Source organism: Sceloporus occidentalis, unplaced genomic scaffold, assembly GCF_023333645.1.
Source record: "Sceloporus occidentalis isolate IW3139 unplaced genomic scaffold, rSceOcc1.0.p SCAF_2, whole genome shotgun sequence".
Classification (NCBI taxonomy): Eukaryota; Metazoa; Chordata; class Lepidosauria; order Squamata; family Phrynosomatidae; genus Sceloporus; species Sceloporus occidentalis.
The window spans coordinates 145,307,051-145,327,290 of record NW_028316982.1 but is presented as its reverse complement, the minus strand read 5'-3'; the positions used below and the strand labels follow the sequence as shown (position 1 = coordinate 145,327,290).

General features: G+C 43.8%; 2 protein-coding genes across 3 annotated transcripts in view; both read right to left on the bottom strand.

Annotated features, from left to right (window-relative positions):
- Window positions 1-621, bottom strand: part of UCHL3 (ubiquitin C-terminal hydrolase L3) — a 35,253-nt gene extending 34,632 nt beyond the window's left edge. Inside the window, exon 1 of the mRNA XM_089511133.1 lies at window positions 348-621. The gene's annotated coding sequence lies outside the window, so the exon portion shown is untranslated. The remainder of the gene's footprint in view (window positions 1-347) is intronic.
- Window positions 622-9,153: 8,532 nt separating this feature from the next.
- LOC149319114 (uncharacterized) lies at window positions 9,154-16,057 on the bottom strand. Of its 2 annotated transcripts, XR_016279844.1 has the most exons (5): window positions 15,986-16,057; window positions 13,566-13,732; window positions 12,197-12,317; window positions 9,358-10,980; window positions 9,154-9,234 (listed from the first exon to the last, which is right to left on the bottom strand). XR_016279844.1 is itself a non-coding variant. In XM_089507970.1 (4 exons), the coding sequence occupies exons 2-4, from the start codon at window positions 13,638-13,640 to the stop codon at window positions 9,659-9,661; spliced, it is 1,518 nt and encodes a 505-aa protein (XP_089364096.1). In that variant the 5' UTR covers window positions 13,641-13,732; window positions 15,986-16,057; the 3' UTR covers window positions 9,275-9,658. The 2 variants fall into 2 exon arrangements, 1 of the variants encoding a protein (XP_089364096.1); XM_089507970.1 differs by lacking the exon at window positions 9,154-9,234 and having other exon boundaries at window positions 9,275-10,980.
- Between the last annotated feature and the right edge of the window lie 4,183 nt (window positions 16,058-20,240).

Sequence of the window (20,240 nt, the reverse complement as noted above, 5' to 3'; positions counted from 1 at the left end):
ACATCAAGAAGTGTAAGGACGCTAAAACGTGAATTGAGTCATCCACTTTCATGGGCTACAGCCTTCTTGAAAAGCCAGTGTAGTGTAGTGGAGACCAGGGTTTGAATCCCCTCTCAGCCATGGAAACCCACTGAGTGACCCTGGGCAAGTCACACTCTCTCAGCTTCAGAGGAATGTAATGCCAAACCCCTTCTGAAGAAACCCGCCAAGAAAACCTTAGTCCAATGCTCAAACCACTACATTACACCTGCTCTTCAAGCAGGTCCATGAAAGCAGATGACTCAATCCACATTGTAGGGTCCTTCCTCTTGTTGCCTTAACGCAAAACAAAGGTGGGCAATGTCTACCGGGCTGTTGATTATACAAAGGACAGTTTCTTGGAGATGCAGCCCAGCAACATCTGGAAGGCCACCCTATTTCCCTCGTTTCCACTATGACACAGCAGAAAGGTTATCGGGAGAAGACCCAGACGCTCCCAGAGAAGAAGAGGGGCCATGCTCTGACTGGCAGGTAATAACAGGTAGGAGCTGCTCACCTGGTTCGTGACCTGAAAAACAAGAACACACATACAAAGAAATGTTCAAGCTCCAGGTCTTTCTCAGAACCAAAGCCCTTAAAAACAAGTCCTCTCAGGTTCCCCCACCAAAACCCCTACATCCTCCCACCTTCCTCTCACCACTCCTTCTGGCACCATGCCACTACCCACCCTCCTTTCTATTATTATTATTAGTATTATTATTATATTTCATTATAAAATACCGACTCCAGCAGCCCCTTCACCACATAGCATGCACACAAAGGATATTTTAGTGTTTACAATGCCTCTCCCCTTCTCCCCGTAACAATCCACATCATAAACATTACATTCCTACATAGATAATAAATAAGCATTCATCTTCAAAGTCCAGCTGAATGATATCTGTTTCTTCTCTCTGAAACTTTTTACACCACACTCCCTTTCCCTTTGAAGAAGCAATCCTTCCTCTCACATGTAATATAATAATAATAAAACCTTATTTATACCCTATTTCTCTGTCTATGGCAATCGAGGCAGCTTACAAGTTAAAAATTACCTATAATCCCACGTCCCAATATCCCACCCTCCCCTAAAACATCAATGACACAATGAAGGATTTAAAACCACCCATTAAAATAACAAATCAAGTGAACAGGCTATAGCGAATTATAAAGGCGATGGTTATAATATATCAATGGGATTATAGAAACAATACTTAAATTACAATGTTTTTATATTAAATGATATATAAAATAAACTATTAGGGCTTTTCTGATTTTCGTAATGTTCCTGCTTTCAGTCTCTTTTGCTTTCAATGCAACTCCTGCATTCTTCTTACTGGCCTTCTTTAGTTTATGCATTTGTATTATTATTTTATTTTTATGTATTTACATCTTGAGCCTTCTCTCTGTTTTTTTTAAAAGAGAGAAGGTTCAAGACATAAATACATAATAATAATAATAATAATAATAATATAAATGTATAAACTAAAGAATGCTGGCAGGAGGGAATGCAGTACTTGCATTAATTGAAGCAAAACAGACAGAAAGCAGGAACTGTATGAAAATCAGAAAAGAATGGTGCTCACACACAACATATATATATATATATATATACGTAAAAAATATATATGTTATTTATAATATATATAAAATATACAACATATAGATACATTATAAAATATTATATATATATAATATACATGTTATTTATAATATATATAAAACATATATATTATAAAATATATATTATATATATAAATAATATATATGTTATTTATTATATAAAATATACAATATATATATAATTAATAAAATATGTATTATATATATAAATAATATATATAAAATATACAATATATATATTATAAAATATATATTTTATATATATATAAGTAATATATATGTTATTTATAATATATATAAAATATACAACATATATATATATACACATTATAAAATATTATATATATATGATATATATGTTATTTATAATATATATAAAACATACTCTATATATATATTATAAAATATATATTATATATAAATAATATATATATATATAATATTATAATAAAATATTATATATCTATATTATAATATATACTATATCTATATATAATTATATAATATTATATATATATATATATATATATATATTAGTATTATATATAATATTATAATATATATATATATATATATAGAGAGAGAGAGAGAGAGAGAGAGAGAGAGAATCATATATAGATATACTCCTTCTGCAGTATCTTGACCCTGTCTTGTTAAAAAGTGGCTCCAAGCTCCAGCTCTTCATGGCTGGGAACCCCCTCCCTCCCTCCCTCCCTTCAGTTCCTTTATGAGCCCTTTTGGCTCTGCTCTGCTCCCCCTCCCCCTCCCCCTCCCTCCGTCCCAGGCGCTTACGTCAGGGTTCGCCTCCAGGGGCAGCCAGCGGTGAGGTTCCATGGCTCGCGCTCAACAGGAAGCGGGGGGAAGAAAAGCCGTTTGAAAAAGGAGGATGGTCGTGGCTCGTGCGTCCCTGGGCGCGCGCTCACTCTCTCTCTATTTCTCTTCTGCCTGGAAAAGCACCAGCCTAGAGCAGCCCCGCCTCCTCCTCCTCCTCCTCCTCACAGCCCCGCCCCTCCCCTCCCCTCCCCTCCCCTCCCCTCTCCTCGACTGAACACGACGTGGACTGTACCAATCCCCGAGCAGGGGGGTGGTTATGAGGAATGCCCACACAATAAAAACTCATTCTCCTCTTCTTCCCCCCCCCCCACAGGAGTCCCTCTCCCCCCACTCCTTTTAGGAAATATTACCTCCTGATTTAAGTAATAAGGGAAAGAGGGAGAGATTCCTCAGGATAGATGGTGCCTCTGTCTCTGGTCCCCCCCCCCGGTTACCCTAAATGGGTTCTCCCGCCCTCCTTGGTTGAGGGAGGGCCTCTGGAGGCCTCTAGAGGGCGCAGTGTGCATTGTGATACCTTGGGCTCCCCTGGAGGAAACCCTAGGGCCATTGACTCAGAGACACACAGCAGAAGTAGTCCACCTTCAGACAGCTTGGACAGCCCTGGCTCTAGGCTAGGGAATCCTGGGAACTGTAGTTTCCTGAAACTATGAGCCTTCTCTGTCAGAGAGACAGCTTTGGGGCTGCAATAAACTACAGTTCCCAGGACTCCTTAGCACTGAGCCAGGGCAGTTAAAGCAGTCTCAAACTGGATTATTTCTGCAGTGTGTTTGGAATCATTGTATATATATATATATATATATATATATAGTTTCTCCTGTATGGTTTTTAACACCTTTACCTGATAAGCCAGTGGAGCGTCGAAACCTTGCATCATATATTTTGTGCATTTTGGTTGGCCTTATAAAGATGTCACTTGGGATGTCAATATACATTTGTCCCTCTGTATTCACCAGGGTTAGGGGCACAAGACCCCTGTGAATATGGAAAAGGCCACGAATAACAAAAGCAAGACGTTTTTACCCGAAAGGACACCTCCCTAGGAATCTCTAGGTCCTCCAGGCACTCCCCATAGAATTGCACTGGAGGAGCTACAAAGGCCTAGTAGAGCATCCTCTCTAGGAATCTCTAAGTTAAACTTGACCATAGAGTTGCACTGGAGGACCTAGATATTGTAGTTGGTTGTGTCCTCCATTTTTCTTGAATGTCTTACATTTTCAGGCAAATTTTGTCCTACATCTTTATCTACGTTTTGTCCTGGTTTTTGGTGTTAGCAAATTATAGCAACTCTAAATGTGACTAAAGCAAAGGTGTCCTCCTTGCCACCTGTTTGACTAGCTGGTAATTCCCATTAGGCAATGTTGTTCAAAGGAGGCCGGTGTGCTTTGAATCAATGATTCATCATCATCATTCCCTGTTCTTTGCCTCAGTTTCCAGGAGTCAGTCCTGAAGAAGGCTGCATGGCCTGATGGTTGTCCTGGGTAATAGTTGCTGGCAGCCCTACTTCCTTCTGGCAGTTCATTTTTAATTAATGCCTTTTAATTAATGCATGCCAGTAATCTTTGGAGACTTTATCAGCTTCCGTGGATGACATGCTGTGCATCAATGCTGAGTCACACTCTGTGTTTGTAGCAGTAAAGATGGACACCTTAAATGTGCAATGAAACCATACGCAAAGAAGGAGTCACAATTCATTGTAGCTTTTCGGATTGTGTCTGGTGGGTGTCGCCAGGTGTTTAAGAATGCCTCCCAACTTTCGTATTTGAGGCCCTCAGCACAGTGAGCAATGAATGTTGTGTCATGAGTACTATAAAGCGTGAAATGTTTTCTTTGCACATATATTAAGTACAGCCTTTTTAAAATTAGTGGCAGAGGTCCAGAACGCACTGCATAAATAATCCAGTTTGAGACCGCTTAAACTGCCCTGGCTCAGTGCTAGGGAATCCTGGGAATTGTAGTTTATTGTGGCCCCAGAGTTCTCTGACAGAGAAGGCCGAATGCCTCATAAAACTACAGTCCCCACCGTTCCCCAGCGATGAGCCAGGGCAGTTAAAGTGGCCTCAAACTGGATGATTTGTTCAATCTGTTTTGAACTGTAGATGCCTTAGCCAAAATGCAGAAAGAAATATCAGTGATATATATGTGCAATACCTGGTCAGGTGGTATCCCCAAGAAGTATATAATAAAGTAACTGTATTACTCAATACTGCACTTTAAAGTATCATTGCACTGACTTAGAACAAACTCAGCAATGTATTTCTCCATCACAAAACACAGGGGCATTTTCAGAGCACAGTGCAGCTACCAAGGGTGTCTTTTTGCATCAATAATAGCAAGAGGGTATTATTTTGTACAAAAAAACTTAATGATACAAGAATTTTGCTGTGCAACAAATAAACAGGTACTCAATAATTTTGGGGTAGGGGAGGACATGTCAGAGTTTGTAAGTAATTGGTTACAAATAACTAGTTAGCTATTGTACTTAAGTACCTTTTCCAGAAATTATGATATGATTAAATTGCATTATGAGTGTAGCTCAAGAACGAGGGATAACACTAGTCCTTTTGCAAAGTAATACACCAGAAGTAAGTACATATAGTCTAAGTGAGGGCAGGGGCTAAACCCACAACTGTGGGATGATTTATCCCCTCCTCTTGTTGGACTATGAGACACCAGTGCAGCTATAATTTTTCATTGACTTTGGCCTGTTACAGACGCCCAAAATAAAGCTGCTTCGAGTCACAGTGGAGGTGTGGTGTTTCAATGATGCATGCATCCTAAGAGTCCAGAAGTCGCACCAAAGCCATGCTCCAGCCCTTTTGATACATTTTCTGTACAGGGCCTGACTAAAGAGAAATCAATTCAATGTTCCTGATATTTGCTGGAAGTCATACTCAGCCAAAACCTCAAGGTCTAGCAAATTCCTCACTTGCCTGGAAGACAATTTCATTTTCCAAAAGGTGGAAGAGGCAACAAAGGGGTCAGCTCTTTTAGATCTGATCCTAACCAACAGGGATAACTTGGTTTCTGGGGTGCAAGTGGTGGGATCCTTAGGTGGAAGTGACCATGTTCTCCTGGAGTTTGTTAGACAGTGGAAAGGAGAAGCCAGGCATAGTCAGACACACATTCCAGACTTTAAGAGAGCTGATTTCAGTCAACTTAGAGAAATATTGGGGGTGATCTGACAGTCAGGAATACTAAAAGAGAAGGGATTTCAGGATGGACGGGAGTTTCTAAAAAGGGGGATACTGAAGTCACAATTTAAAACACTTCCAATGAGAAAGAAAAATGGGAGGTGTCTCAAGAAACCAGAACTTTCAACAGAGCTAAGTTTTAAATGGAACATGTATAAGAAATGGTAAAATGGGAAAATCACCCTTAAGGAATTCAAACTAATAGCCAGCACATGTAGAGGTAAGTCAGAAAAGCTCAAGCGCAGAATGAATTCAGGCTTGCTAGAGCGGTTAAATAATCAATCAATCAATCAATCAATCAAACGTGGATATCTATCTCACTCTTCTGTAGCAAGACAATCAGAGCGGCTCACGCTAAAAAGTCCACAAACAAAATAATACATAACGAATTAAGAACAACGAGAAGGGCTTTTTTGGGTACGTCCGCAGCAAAAGGAAGAAGAAAAGGGTAGGGCCACTACGTGGAGATGATGGCAAAATGCTAACAGAGGAGAGAGAAAAGGCAGAATTACTCAACACCTTCTTTGCTTCAGTCTTCTCAGAAAAGGCAAAGGGTGCTAAACATGAGTATAAAGGAGGAGGGGACAGAATAGGGGAAATTCAGCACAGAAGAAGTCAAGAGATAGTACAGGAATACCTTGTTCATCTAAGTGAATATAAGTCTCCAGGACCAAATGAACTACATCCAAGGGTGTTAAAAAAAAACAACCTGGCAAATGTAATATCAGAAGCATTGGCAATAATCTTTGAAAACTCCTGGAGAACAGGAGAAGTCCCAGCAAACTGGAGGAGGGCGAACGTTGCTCCCAGTTTCGAAAAGGGGGAAAAGGAGGATCCCGACAATTATCGTCCAGTTAGTCTGACACCAATAGCAGGAAAGGTTCTAGAGAAGATCATTAAGCAGAGAGTCTGTGAACATCTAGAAGGCAATGGCATGATTACAAAAAGTCAAGACGGGTTTCAGAGAAACAAGTCATGCCAGACAAATCGTATCTTTTTTTATATATAGAATTACCAGCTTGGTAGATGAAGGGAATGGTGTGGACATAGTATATCTTGATTTCAGTAAGTCCTTTGACAAGGTTCCCCATGACATTCTTGCAAACAAGCTATTGAAATGTGGGCTAGACAAGGCTACTGTTGCATGGATTTGTAATTGGTTGACTGGCCAAACCCAAAGGGTGCAAAACAATGGCTCCTGTTCATCCTGGAGAGAAGTGACCAGTGGGGTCCCGCAGGGTTCTGTCCTTGGCCCAGTGCTATTCAACATCTTTATCAGTGTCCTGGATGACAGAATTGGGGGCATACTTATCAAATTTGCAGATGACACCAAATTAGGAGGAATAGCAAATACCCCAGAGGACAGGATCAAAATTCAAAATGACCTGAATAGACTAGAAAGCTGGGCTAAAGCTAACAAAATGAAATTCGATACGGGGAAATGTAAGGTACTGCACTCGGGGCGGAAAAACGAAACGCATAGATATAGGGTGGGGGACACCTGGCTGAATGAGACGACATGCAAAAGGGGTCTAGTAGTCCAAGGAGACCACAAGATGAGCATCAGTCAACAGTGCCATGCGGCAGCTAAAAGGACCAATGCGATTTTAGGCTGCATCAATAAAAGTATAGTGTCTAGATCAAGGGAAGTAATAGCACCAATGTATTCTGCTTTGGGCAAGCCTCAGCTGGAATACTGTGTCCAGTTCTGGGCACCACCATTCAAAAAGGATGTTGAGAAACTGAAGCGTGTCCAAGGGAGGGCGACTAAAATGGTGAAGGGGCTAGAAGCCATGCTATATGAGAAACGACTAAGGGAACTGGGGATATTTAGCCTGGAGAAGAGAAGGCGAAGAGGTGATATGATAGCCCTGTTTAAATATTTGAAGGGATATCATATTGAGGAGGGAGCAAGCTTGTTTTCTGTTGTTCCAGAGACTAGAACATGGAACAAAGAATGCAAGCTACAGGGAAAGAGATTCCACCTCAACATTAGGAGGAACTTCCTGATAGTAAGGGCTCTTGGAAAGTGGAACACATTCCTTCCTCGGAGAGTGGTGGAGTCTCCTTCCTTGGAGGTCTTTCGACGGAGACTTGAGGGCCATCTCTTGGGGATGCTTTGATTGTGATTTCCTCCATGGCAGGGGGTTGGACTGGATGGCCCTTGTGGTCTCTTCCAACTCTACCATTCTACGATTCTCTATTGTTCCTTGTTAAAATATATACTAAATGAAGCCATGGGAATCTCAATAATGTACACGCCAATTTCTAGTCATCTATAATGTCGCCTTGCAAACTTAGAAATGTTGGAAACCGATCAATAAAGTTGTTGTCCTGAGCTTGCTAGCTCCTCCAAATGACCTGAAGATCAGCTATTATGAAAGAGGGAGAAACCCGCATCTTCTTCCGCTTTCTCCACCCCATGTGTACATTTATGCACCTCTTTCACGGCCATGGATATTTACAGTTTTCCCCTTTAAAAGACGCAATGGTTATAATCTTTCAAAGAAGATATATTATATGGGAAGCAGTTCAAGAAAAATCCTACCAGGAAGGTGCCCTAAATGTGTTTTACACCGCGTATAGGCCGGTGGGTGTTTTCAAGCGTTTACAAGTACGCTGATGACACCCAAATATGTTTCTCTACGTCTCGGACTGACGCAGTAACTAAGGATGGCATCTCTCTCTGAATGACTGTTTTAAGGCAGTAATGGACTGGATGAGGGAAAACAAACTCAAAATGAATCCAGGTAATCACATCACCGCCTTACAAGCCTTTAAAAAGGCTGTTAAGACGGATCTCTTTCGGCAGGCGTTTCCAGATTAGCTCCCCCCCTCTTATCACTGTCAATTGACACTGATATTAATACCGATACCCCAGCTACCCTGCATAGAGACAAGTTCTCCCCTCAGCCTCTACACCCTAATTTTAGCCCCCTTTTCCTTTTTCTTATCTCTATTTTAATTTATACTACATCATTTACTTGCGTAATTGGGACTGGGGTGGGGGAGGGAGGGTTAGGGTTTGGCTATTATTTAAAATGTATATGTTACACATTTTGGATTTTTAAAGATTGTAAGCCTGAGAGCAGGGAATCGTCTATTATCCCCTCTGCTGCTGCTTATTCCACTAAGGCTTTTGTGGGAAAGGAAGGTATGCGCCGGGGGTTCAGCGGCCTCCCTTTCCATCCCTCCTTTCTTCCTTTGAGGAGACTGCAATGGAGCCCAAGGTGCCAAGCTGCACTAAGGAGGGAAAGGCAGGAAAGGAAGGCTCTGCTTTGGAAATCAAGCTCTCTCTGTGTATCCTGTGTGTGTGTGTGTGTGTGTGTGTCTGTGTGTGTGTTTGCCTCTGCTGTTCGTATGGATGGGAATGGAGCTGAGGACTGAGGAGAGAGGAAAGGGTCAGTTTTGCGCAAATTCAGAACTTCTGTGCATCATAGAGTCCAGTGTTTTGAAATAGCAAAGAACTTTACTAAGAACACAGAGTCAGGAATTCAGTGTTTAAGTCAGAACTGCCCACTTCAAGACAAACAATACATTAAAACCCCAACACCTAAAACTCCACCCTCTTCCAAACCTAGCCCCCACCTCCAATTCCCATAGTGTATGCCCCACAGATAACAAGGCCACGTTTGCCATTCCCAGAAACTAGCCCCCTTTCTCCTAATACCAGCCTCCAACTTTCTTCAGCCAACATCCCACACATTGCCAAAGCGATCATTCCCATAACTTTCTAGCCAGCTACAACAAATCCCAGCCCCCCATCTATCTAACCTATACCACAAGCCATAAACCCCACCCAAATTTACAAACCAAAACAACTATCTATACTATTAGCAATTAAAACCTAATCTTAACAAAATACACCTTTAAAACACAAACAGACATATGGACAGACAAACCTTATAAACAAAATCACAAAGGCCTTTCCTTAGCCCCACTGAATTAAAATATATATTTTTATATTCCTTGTTGACAAAAATAATGTTAGTTCACTGCTGAGATTTGTGTGGCTTCTCCCCTGTGTGGACAATATGATGTCTCACTAGGTTTGACTTCTGAGAAAAACTTTTCTCACAATGCTGGCATTTGTATGGCTTCTCTCCTGTGTGGACCTTCTGATGTGTCACTAGGATTGACTTCATAGAAAAACATTTCCCACAATGCTGGCATTTGTATGGCTTCTCCCCTGTGTGGACAATCTGATGTGTCACTAGGTTTGACTTCAAAGAAAAACATTTCCTACAATGCTGGCATTTGTATTGCTTCTCTCCTGTGTGGACTCTCTGATGTCTCCCTAGGTGTGACTTCTGAGAAAAACCTTTCCCACAACGCTGGCATTTGTATGGCTTCTCCCCTGTGTGGACAATCTGATGTTTCACTAGGTTTGACTTCAAAGAAAAACATTTCCTACAATGCTGGCATTTGTATGGCTTCTCTCCTGTGTGGACTCTCTGATGTGTCACTAGGACTGACTTCAAAGAAAAACATTTCCCACAATGCTGGCATTTGTATGGCTTCTCTCCTGTATGGACTCTCTGATGTCTCCCTAGGTGTGACTTCTGAGAAAAACCTTTCCCACAACGCTGGCATTTGTATGGCTTCTCCCCTGTGTGGACAATCTGATGTTTCACTAGGTTTGACTTCAAAGAAAAACATTTCCTACAATGCTGGCATTTATATGGCTTCTCTCCTGTGTGGACTCTCTGATGTCTCCCTAGGTATGACTTCTGAGAAAAACCTTTCCCACAACGCTGGCATTTGTATGGCTTCTCCCCTGTGTGGACAATCTGATGCGTCACTAGGTTTGACTTCAAAGAAAAACATTTCCTACAATGCTGGCATTTGTATGGCTTCTCTCCTGGGTGGACTCTCTGATGTGTCACTAGGACTGACTTCAAAGAAAAACATTTCGCACAATGCTGGCATTTGTATGGCTTCTCCCCTGTGTGGACTCTCTGATGTCTCACTAGGACTGACTTCTGAGAAAAACCTTTCCCACAACGCTGGCATTTGTATGGCTTCTCTCCTCTGTGGACTCTCTGATGTGTCACTAAGTGTGACTTCTGATAAAAACATTTCACACAATGCTGGCATTTGTATGGCTTCACTCCAGTGTGACCTTTCTCATGTGTCATTAGGTATGACTTCCAAGAAAAACATTTGCCACAATGCTGGCATTTGTGTGGCTTCTCTCTGGTGTGGACTCTCAGATGAATGACAAGGATTGACTTGTAAGCAAAACGTTTCCCGCAGTTCTGGCATTTATGTGACTTCTTTCCTGTCTGGACTCTCTCATGAATCAAATGTTCTTCTGTAAAGAAGCACAATGACAGTTAAGACTGAAAATCAGAGTTAAGAAAGGAGGTTGTTACACCATGATTTAGCCCTCATTAACCCCTCCTTATTTTAGATTAAATTAATAAAGTTGCTGTGAGAAAGCCAAGCGTGACCCTGCTGTTTATGCCCCTAAATCCATAGAACGACTGTATCCTTACTCACACGAGCTAGCAAAGAGACTGTATGGGGACTGCCTTGAAGGAATCAGTGGAAGCAGATAGTCAAAGGACATCCCATGAAACATGTGCAAAAATACTTTGATTGACAGTGCTGAGTTGGAACACATGATGCTAGCTTACTGCAGAGGTCACTTCATGCTGTTTGGCACCAGGATATGACTCACAGCCAATACAGTATGCAGCTCAATATCAATATCTATATCTGGGTATTTGCTTCCGTATTCTGCTATGTTATTGTTGAGCTGCATCTGGAGCATCCCCCTCAGATTGTGAACACAATCAGAATTCAGAACCAAGAAGGACATAAGAGCCAGTGTGCTAACCCTTTATGTCTGATATACACCGCTCCCGCGTCATACGCGGGCACGCTTTACGTGGCTTGAGCATACGCGCTCAAGCCACGTGGCATGCGCGCGGTGGAATGGGCGTTGCGTCCCATTCAATAGAATGGACGCGTGCACCTGTTGCGCCCCGCTGCGCACGAGCTCCATTGTTTACAATGGGGCTTGAGCATAGGTGGAATTCGCCTTACGCGGACGGATCCGGAACGGATACCTGTGTAAGGCGAGGGCCCACTGTATTTGCACCAAACACCCATTGCATTCAATCTGGTTTCAGACCTCTAGAGCAAAGGACACTGGACTGAAGCCACAGGTTCTACCGAAACATTAGAAGGAACTTCCTGAGCTATGACACAGTGGAATATACCCCCTCAAAGCATGGTGGCGTCTCATTATTATTATTATCATTATTATTAATAATTTCTAAAGTTCTCCTTCTTTGAAGGTCTTTAAGGGTCTTTGAAGGTCTGTAAACAAAGGCTGGGTGGCCATCTGTCGAGGATGCTTTCAATGTGTCTCCTGCATGGCAAGGGGTTGAACCAGATGGTCCTTGTGATCTATTCCAGCTCTGTGATACTATAATTCTAAAGTGGAATCACAGTGCCATGATAATCTAGAATGAAAGGGCCCTCAGTCTTCATAGTAAGGGCAATGAATTGAGCTTCCTTACCCACAGAGGCCACATTCTCGTAATTCTCCATCATCACATCATTGTACATAAGTCTTTGCTTGTTTGTCAACAGTTTCCATTCCTCCTCAGTGAAATATACCGCCACATCCGCAAAGGTCACCTGCAATAGAAAATAGCCCTCATCCAGAGAATGACTAATAAAAGGGGAGGGAGAAGCACATGATGCATCCCAAAAATTATTTGATCACCTCATAATTTAGTCCAGAAAATAAACTTTAAATTCTGTTAGCAAGAGAAAAGCTACTGCCTTTGAGACCTAGTTTGTAATATACAATATAATCCAGAATATAATTTAGACCATAGCTGGGTTACTGATAACCGATTAGCATACTGACTATCCTGATACGTATAGTACATTTGGCTTCCAAAGATTATAGTGCATTTAGCCATTTGTTGCCAAATTTCAGAGGCAAACGTCATTTCTAAAAAGCAGTTCTGGGCAGCACTGTAGGCTTGAGGGCCATGGGGCCACCCCCAATTTAGATCTGGAGACATTCTCCCTTATCCCCCAACATTTCACAGATGGAAAAAACAAGACGCATGTGGACAAGCAACGCCAGAAAGTGGTGAAGATGGTCAAAGTTGTTTATGAGGAAGATCACACAAGCGGGGAAGGGCACAGCACTTTGCTTTTGCCTCAGACTCCTAGCAAGGACATGTCCCTGCCCCCTTCTTTCTTCGCCTTTCCCCATGTTTGAGTTGATGGGGTGCAAACTCCTTGGCATTCATTATGCAGAAACTGGAGTCAGCTGAAGAAAGGGGAAAGTGGGAGAAGAGAGAAACCAGGACATTTTAAACGCCCCCGAAATAATGGGGTGACAGAGGATTAACCAGGACTGTCTCTGCCAAACTCGGACAGTATTGTATTTCATTCCTTTCATAAATTGGCCCAGCAGTGACCCAGATGAAGCTGAGAGAACATCCTCATCTCACCACTGCCAGTCTAATAATGTTTAAAATGCCCCATCTTTTAAAACTGAAATGGGGAATTGCACCCTCCAGCTATTTGAGGACTATAGCTCTCATAATCCTTCACCTGCGGCAATGTTGGCTAGGCCTGATGGGCATTGTAGATAAAAAATAATAAGAAGGGCCCTCCCTCCAGTCCATCTGCCCTGGTCCAGGCATAAGAGGGAGTGAAGACCTGCTGGACTTTCCCCCTTCCCCACTGCCATTCCCTTCTCCTTTTGTTTCTTGTCTCTTTAGATTGTAAGCCTAAGGGCAGGGAAATGTCCAATTAACAATTTGATAGCCTTCTGGCTGAAGAGCGGGGTATAAGTAAATAAATATTATTATTATTATTATTATTATTATTATTATTATTATTATTATTTGGATAGTGACTCACCAAAGAGCTGTTGTACCTCGGTAGCCTCTTTCTCTTGGAGCCCAGCTCCCTCTGGTTGGCCTCTCTGTCAGCCATCAGGTGGGCAGGGGTCCTGGTGGTCCTGCACTTGGGTCACTTCCAGCAAGAGAGGCCCCAAAGCCGTGTATAAGGAAGCCAAGATGAAGGTCCTGAGAAAAGGGACCAGGGACCAGGGTTAGGATTGGCTTGGCAAGAAACCCTGCAGCAGTCAAAGACAAAGAGAACAGCATCCTGCTGGGGACATACGCAGGTGACATATGCCACCTTTGGCCCCATGCAGAGGTGGGTATCCCCTTCCTCCCTCTGCACCGAACAAAGCCCCCTGGACCTAGCATAGATTCACTGCAGCTCCCCTACACAACAGATACGCCATGCCATATTAGTCGTGGGGGATTAGGGCGTGGGAAATTGGAGAGGGCCCTGGTTATGTCCCCGTAGCTAGATGTGAAATGAGTGCATCATTTGCTGAAACCTCCTGACCTTCCCAGTGGCCCTCAGAGGAAGATGTCTTCGTTTTGCTTCTGGCTACAAAAACACAGCTGGATTCGTCTCCAGTACCTCGCACCCAACACTCTCACCAGCTCCCAAAGCCCAGCCTCCCCACTGCCCCTGAGTCCCCGGCCTCCCCTTCCTCAGACCCCCACAGGCTCCTTCCTTTCTTCCTTCGCCCCAAAATGGAGGACCAGAGGCACAAAGAGACACACTTCCTTTTGGTCCAAGGAGCCTGACCTCCTGCTCTCTCTGGAGCCTCAGGAGAGAAAGAGAGGCCTCTGTTCAACTGAGGCCTCAGAGAAGGTTCTGGAAAATTATTCCCCAAAGTCACAAGCAGGACAAAATGGCCGCTGCAAAGATAAAATGGCCGCCTGTGCCTCAGCGCTTGGCAGTTGGCAGTTTGATGCCTTTAGGGAAGCCAAAATGGAGGATGAAAGGGCCCCAAAGTCAGAAGGGTCTGCAAACAGGATTCCTGAACCTAAACAATCCAGAAAGGTTTTCCTGATCACACACGATGGATGAGAGAACACAAAAAGTCCCCAAACAGGATTTCCAAACCTTAACAACACCTAAACATTTTCCTGATGCTATTGAAAGGAGGAACCTGATCCCCTCCTTAATTACAATCAATAGTGAAAGATATTAATATTAAGTGTGCCCATCATCCACAGCTCAGGTCTTGACCGCTCAGGGAGGCCAGTCCAGCGTCCGTCCTCCTTTCCTAATGCATTCCTCCTCTTTTCCCCAGCATCAGCCCCTTTCCCAAGAAGGCTGCATCTGCACTATAGAAATAAGGCACTTTGACACCGCTTTAACTGCTCAGTGCTATGGAATCCTGGGATTTTACCTTTGGGACACTTAGCCTTCTCTGCAGATAGCTCTCATGCCACAACAAACTACAAGTCCCAGGATTCCACAGATGGAACCAGGAGAGTTAAAGTGGTTTCGAACCGGATTGTTTCTGTAGCGGAGATAGAGCCTGAGTCAGTTTTAAAAGGATAGAAGCACCCAAGTCGAATTTTTATCCTTTTAAAAATGATTTTGCTTTTTTAAATTAAAACTAGTTTGTTTTTCTGTCTAATCCTTATTCTTCTTGTTGTTGTTGTTTGTATGTATCATTCTTGGTCATATGAGATGGTCTGGTGTCTCGCCTTCCTTCTTGCCTGAAAATCTATCCATAAGAAAACTGGGGAGACTTTTAAAATCTCCCAAAGGAGGTACTTTTGGCCTAGTTTGGGGGGCAGCCTCCTCTTGGAAGCCAAAGCCCAATGTTTGTAAAGAGGAAGAATAAGACTTGTATTAAAAGTATCATTCCCATTTCTGATCCCTTTTAAAACCATGTTCCCCAGAAGGAGCAGAGCTGTGTAATAAGAAAACCCTCTCAGAAAAGAGACACAAAGAGACACACTTCCTCCCTTTTGGCCCAAGGAGCCTGGCCTCCTTCTCTCTCTGGAGCCTCAGGAGAGAAAGAGAGGCCTCAGAGAAGGTTCTGGAACATTCTTCCCCACACTCACAAGCAGCACACAAAATGGCTGCCGGAAAACAAAATGGCTGCCGGAAAACAAAATGGCTGCCGGAAAACAAAATGGCTGCCTGTGCCTCAGCGCTTGGCAGTTTGAGGCCTTCAGGGAAGGCAAAATGGAGGATGAAGGGGCCCCAAAGTCAGGATTTGTGAACCTTAACAACAGCTAAAATGGGAAACCAAAAGGCAATTCCCAGAGCTCCCTGACACTGAGCCATGGCCATGACAGTGGTTCAGGCAAGAAAGCCCAGGAGTGGTGGCACTAATGATGATTAAGGGGTGGAGGCAGCCCCATCCCTGCCCCACAGCCCTCAAAATATCACCATCACCACCACCATCATAGCTACAGCAGGAGAGCCATCCCCTTTGGGGAGTCCCACTCTCCCACCTTCAGAGAGAGTGGGCCATGCCTAGAAGGACTGCTGGGCTCCTTGCCTCCTCACCCTGAGGGCAAGGCCAAAGAAAAGCAGCAGCAGACCCAAGGCAGACCTCAGCAAAGCAGAGAAGCCTAACAGTTCCAGGCCTTGACTGTCTCTCTCCTCCTCACTCACTCTTCCGCACCCAGAGCTAAATAGAGAAACAGAAGCTCCTCCTCCTCCTCTTGAGGCTGGCCAATGGGGGCAGAGGAGCCGGAAGACCCCGCCCACTGCCCAGACTCACAGTTTGCATTCTGGCGGCCATTTTGTGTTCTGGCGGCCATTTTGTTTTCCAGCAGCCATTTTGTTTTCCGGCAGCCATTTTGTGTGCTGCTTGTGAGTGTGGGGAATAATGTTCCAGAACCTTCTCTGAGGCCTCTCTTTCTCTCCTGAGGCTCCACAGAGAGAAGGAGGCCAGGCTCCTTGGGCCAAAAGGGAGGAAGTGTGTCCCTTTGTGTCTCTTTTCTGAGAGGGTTTTCTTATTACACAGCTCTGCTCCTTCTGGGGAACAAGGGTTTTAAAAGGGATCAGAAATGGGAATGATACTTTTAATACAAGTCTTATTCTTCCTCTTTACAAACATTGGGCTTTGGCTTCCAAGAGGAGGCTGCCCCCCAAAAGGCCAAAAGTACCTCCTTTGGGAGGTTTTAAAAGTCTCCCCAGTTTTCTTATGGATAGATTTTCAGGCAAGAAGGAAGGCGAGACACCAGACCATCTCATATGACCAAGAATGATACATACAAACAACAACAACAAGAAGAATAAGGATTAGACAGAAAAACAAACTAGTTTTAATTTAAAAAAGCAAAATCATTTTTAAAAGGATAAAAATTCGACTTGGGTGCTTCTATCCTTTTAAAACAGACTGAGGCTGTATCTGCACTACAGAAATAATCCCAATCAAAACCACTTTAACTCTCCTGGTTCCATCTGTGGAATCCTGGGACTTGTAGTTTGTTGTGGCATGAGAGCTCTCTGGCAGAGAAGGCTAAGTGTCCCAAAGATAAAATCCCAGGATTCCATAGCACTGAGCAGTTAAAGCGGTGTCAAAGTGCCTTATTTCTATAGTGCAGATGCAGCCTTCTTGGGAAAGGGGCTGATGCTGGGGAAAAGAGGAGGAATGCGTTAGGAAAGGAGGACGGACGCTGGACTGGCCTCCCTGAGCGGTCAAGACCTGAGCTGTGGATGATGGGCACACTTAATATTAATATCTTTCACTATTGATTGTAATTAAGGAGGGGATCAGGTTCCTCCTTTCAATAGCATCAGGAAAATGTTTAGGTGTTGTTAAGGTTTGGAAATCCTGTTTGGGGACTTTTTGTGTTCTCTCATCCATCGTGTGTGATCAGGAAAACCTTTCTGGATTGTTTAGGTTCAGGAATCCTATTTGCGGACCCTTCTGACTTTGGGGCCCTTTCATCCTCCATTTTGGCTTCCCTAAAGGCCTCAAACTGCCAAGCGCTGAGGCACAGGCGGCCATTTTGTCTTTGCAGCGGCCATTTTGTGCTGCTTGTGACTTTGGGGAATAATTTTCCAGAACCTTCTCTGAGGCCTCAGTTGAACAGAGGCCTCTCTTTCTCTCCTGAGGCTCCAGAGAGAGCAGGAGGTCAGGCTCCTTGGACCAAAAGGAAGTGTGTCTCTTTGTGCCTCTGGCCCTCCATTTTGGGGTGAAGGAAGAAAGGAAGGAGCCTGTGGGGGTCTGAGGAAGGGGGGGCAGGGGACTCAGGGGCAGTGGGGAGGCTGGGCTTTGGGGGCTGGGAGAGAGAGGCGGAAGCCATCTCACATGGCCATTCAATGCCTGGTGAGAGTGTTGGCCATTTTGTGCTGCTTGAGGCTCCTCTTTCTCTCCTGAGGCTCCAGAGAGAGAAGGAGGCCAGGCTCCTTGGGCCAAAAGGGAGGAAGTGTGTCTCTTTTCTGAGAGGGTTTTCTTATTACACAGCTCTGCTCCTTCTGGGGAACAAGGGTTTTAAAAGGGATCAGAAATGGGAATGATAGTTTTAATAGAAGCCTTATTCTTATTCTTCACAAACATCGGGCTTTGACTACTATCCCTGTTTTTAATGACAACTGTCCAATAATTTAATGGTATTTTATTTTGGATGGGAATGTTAAGGTCAGGGTTTGGGAGATCATGAAACAAGTTATTGTTGTATTGTATGGATATTTTTTATTGTAAGCTGCTAAAAGGTGGCCATTCTTGTGTAGTAATTGTCTTGTGATTCCACAACAGCCTTGTAAGGTAGGCTTCAAAGGCTCCTAGGGCTGGAAGGGAGCCCCAAGGGCCATGCATTCAGCCCCATTCTGCCCTCAAGTCCTCCAAAGAGATGGCCATCCAGCCAGAGACTCCTCCAATGCTCTTTGAGGCAGTGTATCCCATAGATTTGCTAAGAGGTCATGGGGGCCCACAGTCCCATGGGAACCGGTCCTTACTACTCCACTTTGGGAAAAGGAGACCCCCTCACCCCCTGGACTATTTACTACCAGGAGTTACTAGGGCTGGGACTCAGAGGAGCTTCCTAGGCATCACCTTCTGCCCTCCATGGCCATTGGCACTGACCTTTTCCCCCATTGCCTTCCCTCCCTCAGCCCTGTGGACCTCCTCCTCCTCCTTCGCACTCAGAGCCACCCTTCTCTGCGGCTGAGGAGACGCCTCTGACCCAGGAAGCTCCGGCCATAAAGGACTGCAGGAGAGGCCTTTCTGCAGGAATCAGGGGCTTTGTACTGAAGGTAGGCCTTTATTCCTGGAGCTGGAAGAGGACCTTTGTTTAAATGTTTCAGTCCAGGATTGTGTGGGAGAGCTGCAGCTGAGAGACTGGGTCCATGCTTGGCAGCCGTAAAGCCCCAAATTCAGCCTCTGGCAGCATTGTCTTCCCAGAAGGTGGAAGTTGGATTTCCAGACCCCAGACAGACACACAATGCGCCAGTGAGTCCTTTGTGTGGGGACTGTGTTCGTGTTGTTTAGTAGAGCTTTGTCAGGTATTTGTTTCACTGGGTTTATAAAAGGAATTTACATAGGTCTTCACTTCCCAAAAACGAGCATAACCCAGGATGCAATCTTCACTCATAAACCTATATACATTTATAGATTTTTGTTGTATAAGTGCAACATATTCAGCAGTGTGCATCTTTTAAAAAATATATACAAGGAAAAGTAAAGAAATTGTGATTTTGACAATAGATCCATTCAGAAACAATGCCCAGAAATGTACATGCCTCAATTTCTGTGTGGCTTTAGCAAGCAGAGGGCGGAGGTGCATACTTCATGCTCCTGCTGTGACTGACACACACAAACACACAAATGTTGTAATGGTAAATTTGTAAATCGCTTTGACCTTTTTGGTAAGACGGTATATAAATAAATTTATTGTTATTATATTATTATATTATAAACACAGCAGTTAAGCCCAGAGATTTGTCTCATTTGGAAAAATGAAATGATTATTTTCGCCAGTGTCTAAATGGGGAAGGGGATGTGATGAGTGGCAGCCGTGGGTCAGATCCATAAAGTAATACAGGTCTTATCCAGCCCAGGGGCCGGAGTTTCTCCACCTGGGATATAAATCACAGAATCATAGAGTTGGCCATCCAGTCCAACCCCATTCTGCCATGCAGGAACTCTCAATCAAAGCATCCCCATTGACAGATGGCCATCCAGCTTCTGCATAAAGACCTCCAAGGAAGGAGACTCCACTGCACTCCGAGGAAGGAGTCAGTTCCACTGTCAAACAGACCTTACTGTGAGGAAGTTCCTCCTAATGTTGAGGTGGAATCTCTTTTCCTCAGCTTGCATCCATTGTTCCGGGTCCTGTTCTCTGGAGCAGCAGAAAACAAGCTTGCTCCCTCCTCAATATGACATCCCTTCAAAAATTTAAACAGAGCTATGATATCACCTTCTCTTCTCCAGGCTAAACATCCCCACTTCCCTAAGTTATTCCTCATAGGGCATGGTTTCCAAATCCTTCACCACTTTAGTTGCCCTCCTTTGGACACATGGCTCCAGTTTCTCAACATTCTTTTTGAATTGTGGTGCCCAGAACTGGGCACAATATTATTCCAGGTGGGGCCTGACCAAAGCAGAATAGAGTGGCACTATTACTTCCCTTGATGCAGACACTAAACTTCTATTGATGCAGCCCAAAATCGCTTCTTTGCAAGAATGTCAAGGGGAAACTTGTCAAAGGCCTTACTGAAATCAAGGTATACTATATCCACAGCATTCCCTTCATC